The following is a 13,010-nucleotide window of genomic DNA, read 5'->3' as shown; positions in this document are numbered from 1 at the left end:
ACCCTTTTAAACTCCATCGAGTACAGGCCGAGCTCCATCAAATGCTCACCATATCTAAACCTAATCATTCCTGGGATCACTCTCATAAACCTCCTCTGGAACCTCTCCAGCACCAGCACCAGCACATCCTTCCTCAGATATTGGGCCCAAAGCTACTCACAATACTTCAAATGCAGTCTGACCAGTGCCATATAAAGCCTCAGCATTACATCCCTATTTTGGTATGCTAGTCCTCTCAAAATAAATGCTAGAACCACCCTCTGGCTAAAGAAATTCCTCCTCATCTCCTTTCTAAAGGCACGTCCTTTTATTCTGAGGCTTTGCCCTCTGGTCCTAAACTCTCCCACTAAGTGGAAACATCCTCACCACATCCACTCTATCTAGGCCTTTCACTGTTTGCTAAATTTCTATAAGATTCTCCCTCATCCTTCTAAACTCCAGCAAGTACAGGGCCATAGCTGAACAAACAGAAATGGAAAAATGATGGGAGTGTAGTGTTGGGTTCCATCACAGCTTGGGAACAGCTCTGCCCAAGACCACAAGAAATTGCAGAGAGTTGTAGATGTAGTCCTATCCAGATTCCCCACGATTGACTCCATCTACACTTCACACTGTCTCGGGAAAGCAGCCAACAAAATCAAGGGCTTGTCCCAACCCAGTCATTCCTTCTTCTCCCCGCTCCTGTCCGGCAGAAGGTACAGAAGCTTGAAAGCGTGCACCACCAGACTCTGGAAGATCTTCCCCCTGTGTATCAGGCTTCTGAACAGTCCTTCCATAAGATAGTGTACTGTTCAATTCACCTCTACCCATTGCAGACATTGGACTTTGTCTATGGACCTGGTGTGCTACAACATTGAGAATATACACTGATGAGCCAAAACATTATGGCCACCTACCTAATATGCTGTTGGTCCACCATGTGCTGCCAAAACAGTGCCGACCCACCGAGGCATGGATTCTACAAGACCCCTGAAGGTGTCCTGTGGTATCTGGCACCAAAACATTAGCAGCAGATCCTTCAAGTCCTGTAAGTTGCGAGGTGGAGCTGCCGTGGATCGGACTTGTCAATCTAGCACATCCCACAGATGCTCAATTGGATTATCTGGAGAATTTGGAGGCCAGGGCAACACCGTGAACATTTCATCATGTTCCTCAAACCATTCCCGAACAATGTGGCAGGGCGTATTATCCTGCTGAAAGAGGCCACTGCCATCAGGGAATACCATTGCCATGAGGGGGTGTACCTGGTCTGCAACGATGTTTAGATAGATGACACATGTCAAATTGACGTTCACATGAATGGCCGGACCCAGGGTTTCCCAGCAGAACATTGCCCAGAGCATCACAATTGGGAACAGCTCTGCCCAAGACCACAAGAAATTGCAGAGAATTGTAGATGTAGTCCTGTCCAGACTCCCACAGTGCATCCTGGTGCCATGCCAGACTTGTCGTCTTCCCACAGTACATCCTGGTGCCATCACTTCCCCAGGTAAACGACGCACATGTAAACAGCCATCCACGTGATCTAAAAGAAAATGGGACTCATCGGACCAGGCAGCCTTCTTCCACTGTTCCAAGGTCCAGTTCCGACGCTCGCATGCCCAATGTAAGTGCTTTCGAGGGTGGACAGGGGTCATCATGGGCACTCTGACGGTCTACGGCTGCGCAACCCCATAGACAGCAGGGTGCGATGCACTGTGTCTTGTGACACATTCCTCCCGTAACCACCACTCAACTTTTCTGTGACTCGTGCCACAGTAGATCTTCTGTCAGTTCGGACCAGACGGGATAGCCTTCTTTGCCCTCGTACATCGATGAGCCTTGGGCGCCCAACATCCTGTCACCGGTTTGTGGTTTGTCCCTCCTCGGACCACTGTCAGTAGGTACTCATCACTGTTGACCAGGAGCACCCCACAAGCCTTGCCATTTCAGAGATGCTCTGACCCAGTCGTCTGGCCATAACAATTTGGCCCTTGTCAAAGTCGCTCAGGTCTTTACTCCTGCCCATTTCTCCTGCATCCAACACATCAACTTCAAGGACTGTTCACTTGCTGCCAAATGTATCCCACCCCTTGACAGGTGCCATTGTAACAAGATAATCAATGTTATTCACTTCACCTGTCAGTGGTCATAATATTTTGGCTCATCAGTGTATTCTACACTTTGTATCTTCCCTGTTGCTCTAACAATTGTACTTAAGTTTGATGTGATTGTATTTATGTCTAGTTTTATCTAATCTAATCAGAGAGCATGCAAAGTTTTTCACTGTACCTCAGTGCACATGACAATAATAAACCTAAGGATGTTGCCTGGGCCTGTGGACTTGAGTTATAGGGAGAGTTTGGACAGGCTGGGACATTATTCTTTGGGCATAGGAAGCTGAGGGTGACTTTATTGAGGTGTACAAGATCACCAGGGGCATGGGTAAAGTGGATGCTTAGTCTTTCTCCCTGGGGTAATGGATTCTAAAACCAGAGTGCATAAGGTGAGAGGTTTAAGAGGGACTGCAGGGCAGCCTTTTCACTCAAAGGCTAGCTCATATTTGGAATGAGCTACCAAAGGAAATTATAGAAGCAGCTGCAATTATGACTTTTAAATGATATTTAGTCAGATATGTGGATAGGAAGTATTGAAAGGGCAATGGGCCAAATGCAGACAAATTGGACCAGCCCAAAATGCCAACTTGGTTGGCATGGACCTGGGCGACCAAAGGGCCTGTTTTCTGTGCCACATAGCTCCGTGTTGTTAACCTGGAATGGGTGCAGAAAATATTTACAAACATGTTGCCAGGACTCGAGGGCCTGAGCAATAGGGAGAGATTGAGCAGGCTAGCACTTTACTCCTTGGAGTGCAGGGGAATGAGGGATGATCTTACAGAGGTGTACAAGATCATGAGAGGATTATATAAGGTGAATATAGGGTAAATGCTGACTCTTTTACCCCGTGTAGGGGAATCAAGAACCAGAGGACATAAGTTTAAGGTGAGGGGAGAAAGATTTGATAGGAACCCGAGGGGCAACTTCTTTTATACACACAGAGTGGTGGGTGTATGGACAAGCTGCCAGAGGAGGTAGTTGAGGCAGGTACTATCACAACGTTAAGAAACATTTAGATAGGTACATGAATAGGACAGGTTTAGAGGGCTATGGGCCAAATACAGGCAGGTGGGACTAGTGTAGATGGGGCATGTTGGTGGGAGCGGGCAAGTTGGGCCAAAAGGCCTGTTTCCACGCTGTATCATTCCATGACTCTGCAGTTGGTTTTTTAAAAAAAACTTGCACTGATATCCGTCAATATACAAAAAGGATCTCTTTTTATTTAAAAATCAATTACCACCATCCACAACCCAAATGTCGTCTCGATGAAAGTGCACCTTCACCAGTTGTGGACCTTGCTAGTGTTGTTGGCAGATTGGACGAGTCTGCGTTGTCGCCCCCGCGTGAGGGGAGGGGGGTGTTGTGCACTCTTCCCCCAACGCGAGGCGCAGGGGTCACGCTACCGTCTTGCGGGCAGCGCACATGCAACACTGCTCCGTCCGCAGATCAAGCATGCTGACTAAGCATTGAACGTACGGAAGCTGGGCGCAAGCAGGATTAACAAAGTGCAAGCAAAGTATCGGCAGCCTTTGACACAATAATACTGAGTGGTTTACCACAGGGGACCTCATTCATGTTACTATAAGCCCAACTGCTGGGTAACATTGCAAAGTAAAAAGGGCCATCGTCATACTGAGAGGCCAGAGAACAGCCAGGAGATAAGAGATCAATTTGTTGCATTTTTATAAAATACAGTGTAAAAATTACATTATTCGTACTTCAATATTTTACTATTGTTGTAGTATTTTACTTCTAATTATAAATCTGGAATATATTGGGTTTTTTTGTCTCGGGGATGTTGCCAGGACTCGATGGGCCCGTGGTACAGGGAGAGGTTGGGCAGGCTAGGACGTTTATCCTTGGAGGGCGGGAGGATGAGGGGTGATCGTATAGAGGTGTACAAAATGATAAGGGGAATAGATAGGGTGAATGCACAGTCTTTTACCCAGGGTAGGGAGTATTCTTAATTTCTGTTTAGTTTAGAGATATAGGCCCTTCAGCCCATGCTGACCATTTTATTTTGTTATCCCACTTTCTCATCCACTTCCGAAACACTAGCGGCAATTTACAGAGGCCAATTAACCGACAAACCCGCACGTCTTTGGAATGTAGGAGGGAAACCGGAGCACCCAGAGGAAACCCACGCGGTCACAGGGAGAACATGCAAACTCCACACAGACAGCTCTCGAGTTCAGGATTTGGGTCTCTGGCGCTGTGAGGCAGCGGTGCGTGTCACCAGAAATTGACCCTCTGGCGCAGGTTTCATGAAGACGTAAGGACACAGTGCTTGATTACCGCAGCGGGTCAGGCTGCATCTCTGGTGACCTTTCAGGTCGGGACCCGACTTCAGACTGAGTGTAGTGAGGGAGAAATTAAAAGACAGGAGTGACAGAAAAGAGCCTGGTGAGTGATAGGTGGATGCAGGTGAGGGGGGTTGATAGACAGATATTCGGACCAAGGCCAGATTTCTTGAAGAAACAAAGAACTGCAGATGCTGGCTTACACCAAAGATAGACACAAAGTACTGGAGTAACTAAGCAGCATCTCTGGAGGAAAAGGATAGGTGACATTTCAGGTTGGGGGATGGGATCCGACCCGCAACGTCACCCATCCAGAGATGCTGCCTGACCTGCTGAGTTACTCCAGCACTTTGTGTCTATCTGTGCCAATTATACACCTCTAACCATATCCACCTATCACTTGCAAGCTTTGTCCCACGCCCCTCTTTTCCAGCTTTCTCCCCCAGATTCTTTGCCAGATTTCATGACATTTTTTTAAATATAAAGGTGTGATGTTTGACCAAAGTATGATGTGGACACTGGACGAAGAAACAGAGTGGGGCACGAAAAACAGTAGATAAACACAAAATGCTGGAGTAACTCAGCGGGACGATAAACAGTTCCTGACACAGATACAAGATCACCAATGGTGTCCTGTGTTACTGATCCGATGAGAACAATTATATATTTATTTTATGAAGGACCGCTGAGGGTGAACGGTGTTTCCTCTGTGCGTTCCAGTGGAGGGAGAGAGCGAGTCTGCATGCATGGACCTTGGGCGCTCCTCAAACCAAATGGTGTTGAATATTGGCACCACAGCAACGCAGAGAAGAAAGGAGAATCTTCGGCAGGATGATGGTGCATCAGTCCGAATTTCCACCAGCAGTCTGCGATCCAGGGAACGACGCCACATTCTCCACCAGGGCCACAGGTCCAGGCGGCAGTGGGGACAAAGCGCAGGGGGTGAGTGAGGGGGAAAGAGGCCATTTCTACCGAGGGCTCTTTCCCGTGCGTGTCGCTCCCCTCCACGTCCCCTCCCCGGGGAGGCCTCGAGGCTCAGTGCACCGTTAACTGTCCGAGGGTCGGCACGTTCCCACACCGCGTCCCGCCATGGGTCGGGAGCCGGGCATCTAGTCACCAGCTGGCCTTCACTGCTTCAATGTCGCTCACCAGGTTCTGAGACAGGCAGATGCCAAATATCTGCACAGTGGAGAGAGAAAGAAATGAATGAATGAATGAATGAATGAATGAATGAATGAATGAATGAATGAATGAATGAATGAATAAATAAGTTTATTGGCTAAGTGTGCATATACAAGGAATGTGCCGTGGTGCTCTGCTCACAAATGACAACACAAACATGCAGTTAACAATTAAGAATAAAGCATAACCACATCAAAACAATAAGGATACAATATTACGGTCTAAACATGTGGGTGAAAATAAACCAGAGCAAAAGAGAGACTACAGACTTTGGTTATTGAGTAGAACTACTACTCGTGGAAAAAAGCTGTTTTTATGTCTGGTTGTGGCTGCTTTGACAGTCCGGAGTCACCTTCCAGAGGGAAGTGCTTCAAAGAGTTTGTGGCCAGGGTGATCCATTAATGGAGTTTAATGCAGTTCAGTGCAAAGGTGATGTTCTTTGGGAAGTCAAACCAGGGCAGGACCCTCTGGGTGAACGGCAGGGCCCTGGGGGGTGTTGTAGAGCAGAGGGATCGAAGAGTGCAGCTCCATAGTTATGAGGATATTGCTCAGACTCAAGGGTCTGAGGTATGGGGAGAAGTTGAGCAGGCTGGGACTCTAATCCTTGGAGCGCAGAAGAATGAGGGGTAATCTGATGGAGGTGTACAAAAAAAATCATGAGAGGAATAGATTGGGTGAATGCCTAGAGCATCTTACCCAGAGTAGAGGAATCGAGAACCAGAGGACATAGGTTTAAGATGAGGGGGGTATCTTTTTTTTTTACAGGAAGGGTAGTGGGTACATGGAACAAGCTGCCGGAAGAGATGGTTGAGGTACGCACTATAGCAAAATTTAAAAGACATTTGGACAGGTAGATGGATAGTAAAGTTTTGGAGGGATATGGGCCAAATGCAGGCAGATGGGACGGGACATGTTGGTCGGTGTGGGCAAGTTGGACCAAAGGGCCTGTTTCCATGCTGTATGCCTGTATGACTCACAGGAGACCAAGAGGGCCAGAGACGGATTTGAACACAGGGATCCATTGTGGGAATAATCCTCACCTGCAACAAAGCAATTCCAATAAATATTCCGGCAACCACTGTCAAATTCTCCTGCAGCCACTTCTCAAACTGCCCTACGCATCCTTTAGTGTAGATATAATTCTGCTGCTCAAGGACCTGCAACGAGATGAGCACAAGGTTCTATTTAGTTTAGTTTATTGTCACATGTATCGAGGTACAGTGAAAAGCTTTTTTGTTGCGTGCCAACCTGTCAGCGGAAAGACCATACATGATTACAATCAAGCCGTCCACAGCATACAGACACAGGATGAAGGGAATAACATCTAGTGCAAGATAAAGTCCAGATAAGTCTGATTAAATACAGTCCGAGGATTAAATACACTCCAGTGCGGTAGATGGGAGGTCAGGGCTGCTCTCCAGTTGGTGATTGGATGGTTCAGTTGCCTGATAACAGCTGGGAAGAAACTGTCCCTGAATCTGGAGGTGTGCGTTTCCATACTTCTGTACCTCTTGCCTGATGGGAGAGGGGACCTTTTTTTAAACCTTTTGTAAACGAATATGTAGAAGAACCGAATAGAGGACACACCATCCTAGACTGAGGATTGTATAACGAGGAAGGATTAGTTAGCGATCTTGTTGTGTAAAGCCCCTTGGGCAAAAGTGACCATAATATGGTGGAATTCTGCATTAGGATGGAAAGTGAAATGGTTAATTCAGAGACTAGGTTTCTGAACTTAAATAAAGGAGACTTTGAAGGTATGAGATGGGAATTGGCTAGGATAGACTGGCAAATTATACTTAAAGGGTTGACAGTGGAGATGCAATGGCAAAGATTTAAAGACCGCATGGATGAACTCCAAAAATTGTTCATCCTGTCTGGTGAAAAAATAAAACGGGAAAGGCGGCTCAACCTTGGCTAACAAGGGAAATCAAGGATAGTGTTAAATCTAAGGGAAAGGCATATAAATTGGTCAAGGGAAGGTCTGGGAGAAATTTAGAACTCAGAGGAAGACAAAGGGATTAAGTAAGAGGGGGGAAATAGAGCAGGCAAGAAAGCTTGTGGGGAATATAAAAATGGACTCTAAAAGCTTCTTTAGATATGTAAAAAGGAAAGGATTATTGAAGACAAATGTAGGTCCCTTATAATCAGAGACAGGTGAATTTATAATGAGAAACAAAGAAATGGCAGAACATTTAAACTAGTACTTTGGTTCTGTCTTCACTAAGGAAGACACAAACAATCTCCCAGAAATACTGGGGGACCGAGGATCTAGTGGGAGGGAGGAAATAAAGGGAATCCACATTAGTCAGGAAATGGTGTTAGTTAAACTGTTGGGACTGAAGGCAGATAAATCCCCAGGACCTGATGTTCTGCATCCCAGAGTACTCAAGGATGTGGCCCTAGAAATCGTGGATGCATTGGTTATCATTTTCCAATGTTCTCTTGACTCTGGATCAGTTCCTGTGGACTGGAGGGTAGCCAATGTAACCCAACTTTTTAAGAAAGGGGGGAGAGAGAAAACGGGGAATTATAGACCAGTTAGCCTTGCATTGGTAGTGGGGAAGATGCTTGAGTTGATTATTAAAGATGTAATGGCAACGCATTAGGAAAGCGGTCAAAGTCAGCATGGATTTATGAAGGGAAAATCATGCTTGACTAATCTACTGGAATCTTTTGAGGATGTAACAAGTAGAATGGATAAGGGAGAGCAAGTGGATGTGGTGTATCTGAACTTTCAAAACGCCTTTGACAAGGTCCCACACAAGAGATTGGTGTGCAAAATTAGAGCACATGGTATTGGGGGGTCGGGTATTAACATGGATAGAGAACTGGTTGGCAGACAGAAAGCAAAAAGTAGGAATTAACGGGTCCTTTTCAGAATGGCAGGCAGTGACTAGTGGGGTGCCGCAAGGCTCGGTGCTGGGACCCCAGTTATTTACAAAATATATTAACGATTTAGACGAGGGAGTTAAATGTGACATCTCCAAGTTTGCTATTGACACAAAGCTGGGTGGCAGTGTGAGCTGCGATGCGGATGCTATGAGGCTGCAGGGTGACCTGGATAGGTTGGGTGAGTGGGCAGATGCAGTATTATGTGGATAAATGTGAGGTTATCCATTTTGTTGGCAAGAACAGGAAGCCAGATTATTATCTGAATGATGTCAGATTAGGAAAAGGCAAGATGCAAGGAGACCTGGGTGTGCTTGTACATCAGTCACTGAAAGTCAGCATGTAGGTACAGCAGGCAGTGAAGAAAGCTAATGGCATGTTGGCCTTCATTGAGAGAGGATTTGAGTTTAGGAGCAAGGAGGTCCTACTGCAGTTGTACAGGGCCCTGGTGAGACTGCACTTGGAGTATTGTGTGCAATTTTGGTCTCTTATTTTGAGGAAGGACATTATTGCTATTGAGGGAGTGCAGCATAGGTTCATCAAGTTAATTCCTGGGATGGCGGGACTGACATATGATGAAAGAATGGGTCAATTGGGCTTGTATTCACTAGAATTTAGAAGGATGAGAGGGGATCTTATGGAAACATAAAATTCTTAAAGGATTGGACAGGCTAGATGCAGGAAAAATGTTCCCAATGTTGGGGGAGTCCAGAACCAGGGATCACAGTTTAAGAATAAGGAGGAGGCCATTTAGGACTGAGATGAGGAAAAACTTCTTCACCCAGAGTTGTGAATTTGTGTCATTCTCTGCCGCAGAAGGCAGTGGAGGCCAATTCACTGGATGTTTTCAAGAGAGAGTTAGATTTAGCTCTTAGGACTAAAGGAATAATGGGATATGGGGAAAAAGCAGGAACGGGGTACTATCATATCATATCATATCATATACATACAGCCGGAAACAGGCCTTTTCGGCCCTCCAAGTCCGTGCCGCCCAGTGATCCCCGTACATTAACACTATCCTACACCCATTAGGGACAATTTTTACATTTACCCAGCCAATTAACCTACATACCTGTACGTCTTTGGAGTGTGGGAGGAAACCGAAGATCTCGGAGTAAACCCACGCAGGTCACGGGGAGAACGTACAAACTCCTTACAGTGCAGCACCCGTAGTCAGGATCGAACCTGAGTCTCCGGCGCTGCATTCGCTGTAAAGCAGCAACTCTACCGCTGCGCTACCGTGCCGATACGTACCGTACTGATTTTAGATGATCAGCCATGATCATATTGAATAGCGGTGCTGGCTCGAAGGGCCAAATCGCCTACTCCTAAACCTATTTTTCTGTGTTTCTATTTTTCTAAGAGGGAGTGAGACTCTTCTCCAATTATGTTGGTGGCCTTGCCGAGGCAGCGTGAAGTGTAGATGGAGTCGATGGAAGGGAGGTTGGTTTGCCTGATGGTCTGGGCTGCGTCCACTTCTCTTTTCTCCCATTATCTCCAGAAGATACAAAAGCTCAGGAACAGCTCAGGACCAGACTCAGGAACAGCTTCTTCCCCTCTGTTATCAAGTCAAGTCAAGTCAATTATATGTGTATAGCACATTTAAAAACAACCCACGTTGACCAAAGTGCTGCACATCTGATTAGGAAAAAAAAAAAGAAACATTAGACTCCTAAACAGTCCTACAACGAGATCTGGGTGTCCTAGTGCATCAGTCACTGAAAGGAAGCATGCAGGTACAGCAGGCAGTGAAGAAAGCCAATGGAATGTTGGCCTTCATAACAAGAGGAGTTGAGAATAGGAGCAAAGAGGTCCCTCTGCAGTTGTACAGGGCCCTAGTGAGACCGCACCTGGAGTACTGTGTGCAGTTTTGGTTTCCAAATTTGAGGAAGGATATTCTTGCTATTGAGGGCGTGCAGCATAGGTTTACTAGGTTAATTCCCGGAATGGCGGGACTGTCATATGTTGAAAGACTGGAGCGACTAGGCTTGTATACACTGGAATTTAGAAGGATGAGAGGAGATCTTATCGAAACGTATAAGATTGTTAAGGGGTTGGACACGTTAGAGGCAGGAAACATGTTCCCAATGTTGGTGGAGTCCAGAACAAGGGGCCACAGTTTAAGAATAAGGGGTAGGCCATTTAGAACGGAGATGAGGAAAAACTTTTTCAGTCAGAGAGTTGTGAATCTGTGGAATTCTCTGCCTCAGAAGGCAGTGGAGGTAAATTCTCTGAATGCATTCAAGAGAGAGCGAGATAGAGCCCTTAAGAATAGCGGAGTCAGGGGGTATGGGGAGAAGGCAGGAATGGGGTACTGATTGAGAATGATCAGCCATGATCACATTGAATGGCGGTGCTGGATCGGAGGGCCGAATGGCCTCCTCCTGCACCTATTGTCTATTGTCTATTGTCTATTGTCCTCTCATAAGCTACGGGTGTAGTCCCGATCTTCCAACCTACCTCATTGTGGGTAATGAGCTTTTTCTCTGGAACTGTAATGTCAGAATACTGACATCTATTATATACTCTGGCATTTTCTCTTTGCACTCCGTGTTGTACTTGTGTTTGGCATGATTGTACTCATGTATGGCATGATCTGATTTATTTGGATAGCATGCAAACCAAAGCTTTTCACTGTATTTCAGTATTACCAGTTTATGGTATTATTGACTATTGTATATTTATTTGTTGTATTGTTGCGTTAAAGTGCCAGTAAAGTTGCAGCAGGTAAGGATTTCATTGCACCATTCCCGATGCATGTGACAATTCAACACAATTGACCCTTCACCAATCTGGTTCACTTATCCTTTACCAGGTCTGCTCCCCCAGCAAAATGTCCACATGCAGCCACTTGAAACGTCCACATTCTAAATGTACAGCACACGGAATCCAGCAGTGGACTTTAAAGACTCAAGTAACGATGGCTGGATCAGGCACTGCTCCAGAGACTGAGGAGGACGTTGAAAACGGCTGCAAAACTTTGCGATTCGTGCATCCGGTCGGTCTTAGTGGACCATTTTAGTTTCAGTTTAGTTCAGAGATACAGCCCAGAAACAGGCCCTTCGGCCCATCGGATCCTCGTCAACAGCGATTCCCGTACACTAACACTATCCTACACACTCGGGACAAATGACACTTTTTACCAAAGGCAATTAATCTACAAGTCTCTGGAATATGGGAGGAAACCAGAGCACACGGAGAAAACCCACACAGTCACAGGGAGAAGGTACAAACTCCATACAGACAGCACCCACAGTCTGGATCGAACATGGATCTCTGGCACTGGAAGGCAGCAACTGTACCGTTACACCAATGTGCAGAAAAGTATATTTCTATGCACTTTGTACTAATCAGGGATGCGCTTCGGCATGGCAATACTTTACTGAACTGTAGGCAAAAAAGAAACTCAATGTGCATCTGCACATGTGGCAATAAAGAACCATTGAACCATTCAGATCTTTTTAGTATTAGGTTGTCCCTTTAGACTCACCTCTTTCATTCTCACATCGTACCCACACTGGGTGTTAATGACATCCTCCTGAGGAAGAGAGAGAATGAGAGAAAACTGTTAGCCAACGTTAATGTTGCTGGTTAATTTACACCAAATTCCATCAGCACCACATCCCTCCTGTTCACCACATCCCCTCAATCTCTGAGAAAACAATCAGTCATAGAGTCATACAGCGTGGAAAAAGGCTCTTCGGCCCCACTTGCCCACACCGACCGACATGCCTCATCTACACTAGTCTCACCTGCCTGCGTTTGGCGCATATTTGGCCAAACATCACCTACTCCTTTTTTCTCCAGAGTTGCTGCCTGACCCGCTGAGTTACTCCAGCATTCACTCTACACCTTTCCTATGCATGTATCTGTCCAAAATATTATAAAACGTTGTGATATTACCTGTCTTAATACCTCCTCTAGCAGCACATTCCATACATCCACCACCCTCTGTGTAAAACAATGCCCCTCAGATTCTTATTAAATCTTTTTGCCCTCACCTTAAACATGTTGTCTGGTTCTTGATACCCCATCCAAGCACCCCATCTCCAAGCCCCCCCATCTCCAAGCCCCCCCCATCTCCTAGAGCCCCCCATCTCCTAGAGCCCCCCCTCTCCTAGAGCTCCACCTCCAAGCCCCCCATCTCCAAGCCCCACCATCTCCAAGCCCCCACATCTCCTTGAGCCCCATCTCCAAGCCCCCCATCTTCAAGCCCCCCATCTCCAAGCCCCCACATCTCCTTGAGCCCCATCTCCAAGCCCCCCATCTTCAAGCCCCCCATCTCCAAGCCCCCCCATCTCCTAGAGCTCCACCTCCAAGCCCCCCCATCTCCAAGCCCCCCCATCTCCAAGCCCCCACATCTCCTTGAGCCCCATCTCCAAGCCCCCCATCTCCAAGCCTCCCCATCTCTAAGCCCCCCAATCTTCTAGAGCCACCCCATCTCCAAGCCCCCCCCCCATCTCCAAGCCCCCCCATCGCCAAGAGCAAGAGCCCTGACCAAGACTCCATCACCCATGGTTTAAGACCTTCCCAGTTGAGG

At 46.7% G+C, this 13,010-nt stretch overlaps 1 protein-coding gene across 1 annotated transcript in view; it reads right to left on the bottom strand.

Moving 5' to 3' along the window:
• Positions 1–3,302: 3,302 nt before the first annotated feature.
• LOC144595550 (tetraspanin-5) overlaps positions 3,303–13,010 on the bottom strand; it is a 62,718-nt gene continuing 53,010 nt past the window's right edge. The window contains exons 6-8 of the mRNA XM_078403094.1: positions 11,961–12,008; positions 6,619–6,735; positions 3,303–5,575 (exon numbers count right to left, since the gene is read on the bottom strand). Of these exons, the coding sequence (XP_078259220.1) occupies positions 5,510–5,575; positions 6,619–6,735; positions 11,961–12,008 (231 nt within the window). The 3' untranslated portion in view covers positions 3,303–5,509. The remainder of the gene's footprint in view (positions 5,576–6,618; positions 6,736–11,960; positions 12,009–13,010) is intronic.

Source organism: Rhinoraja longicauda, chromosome 1 (genome assembly GCF_053455715.1).
Source record: "Rhinoraja longicauda isolate Sanriku21f chromosome 1, sRhiLon1.1, whole genome shotgun sequence".
Lineage (NCBI taxonomy): Eukaryota > Metazoa > Chordata > Chondrichthyes > Rajiformes > Arhynchobatidae > Rhinoraja > Rhinoraja longicauda.
This window is presented reverse-complemented; position numbering and strand designations above follow the sequence as displayed.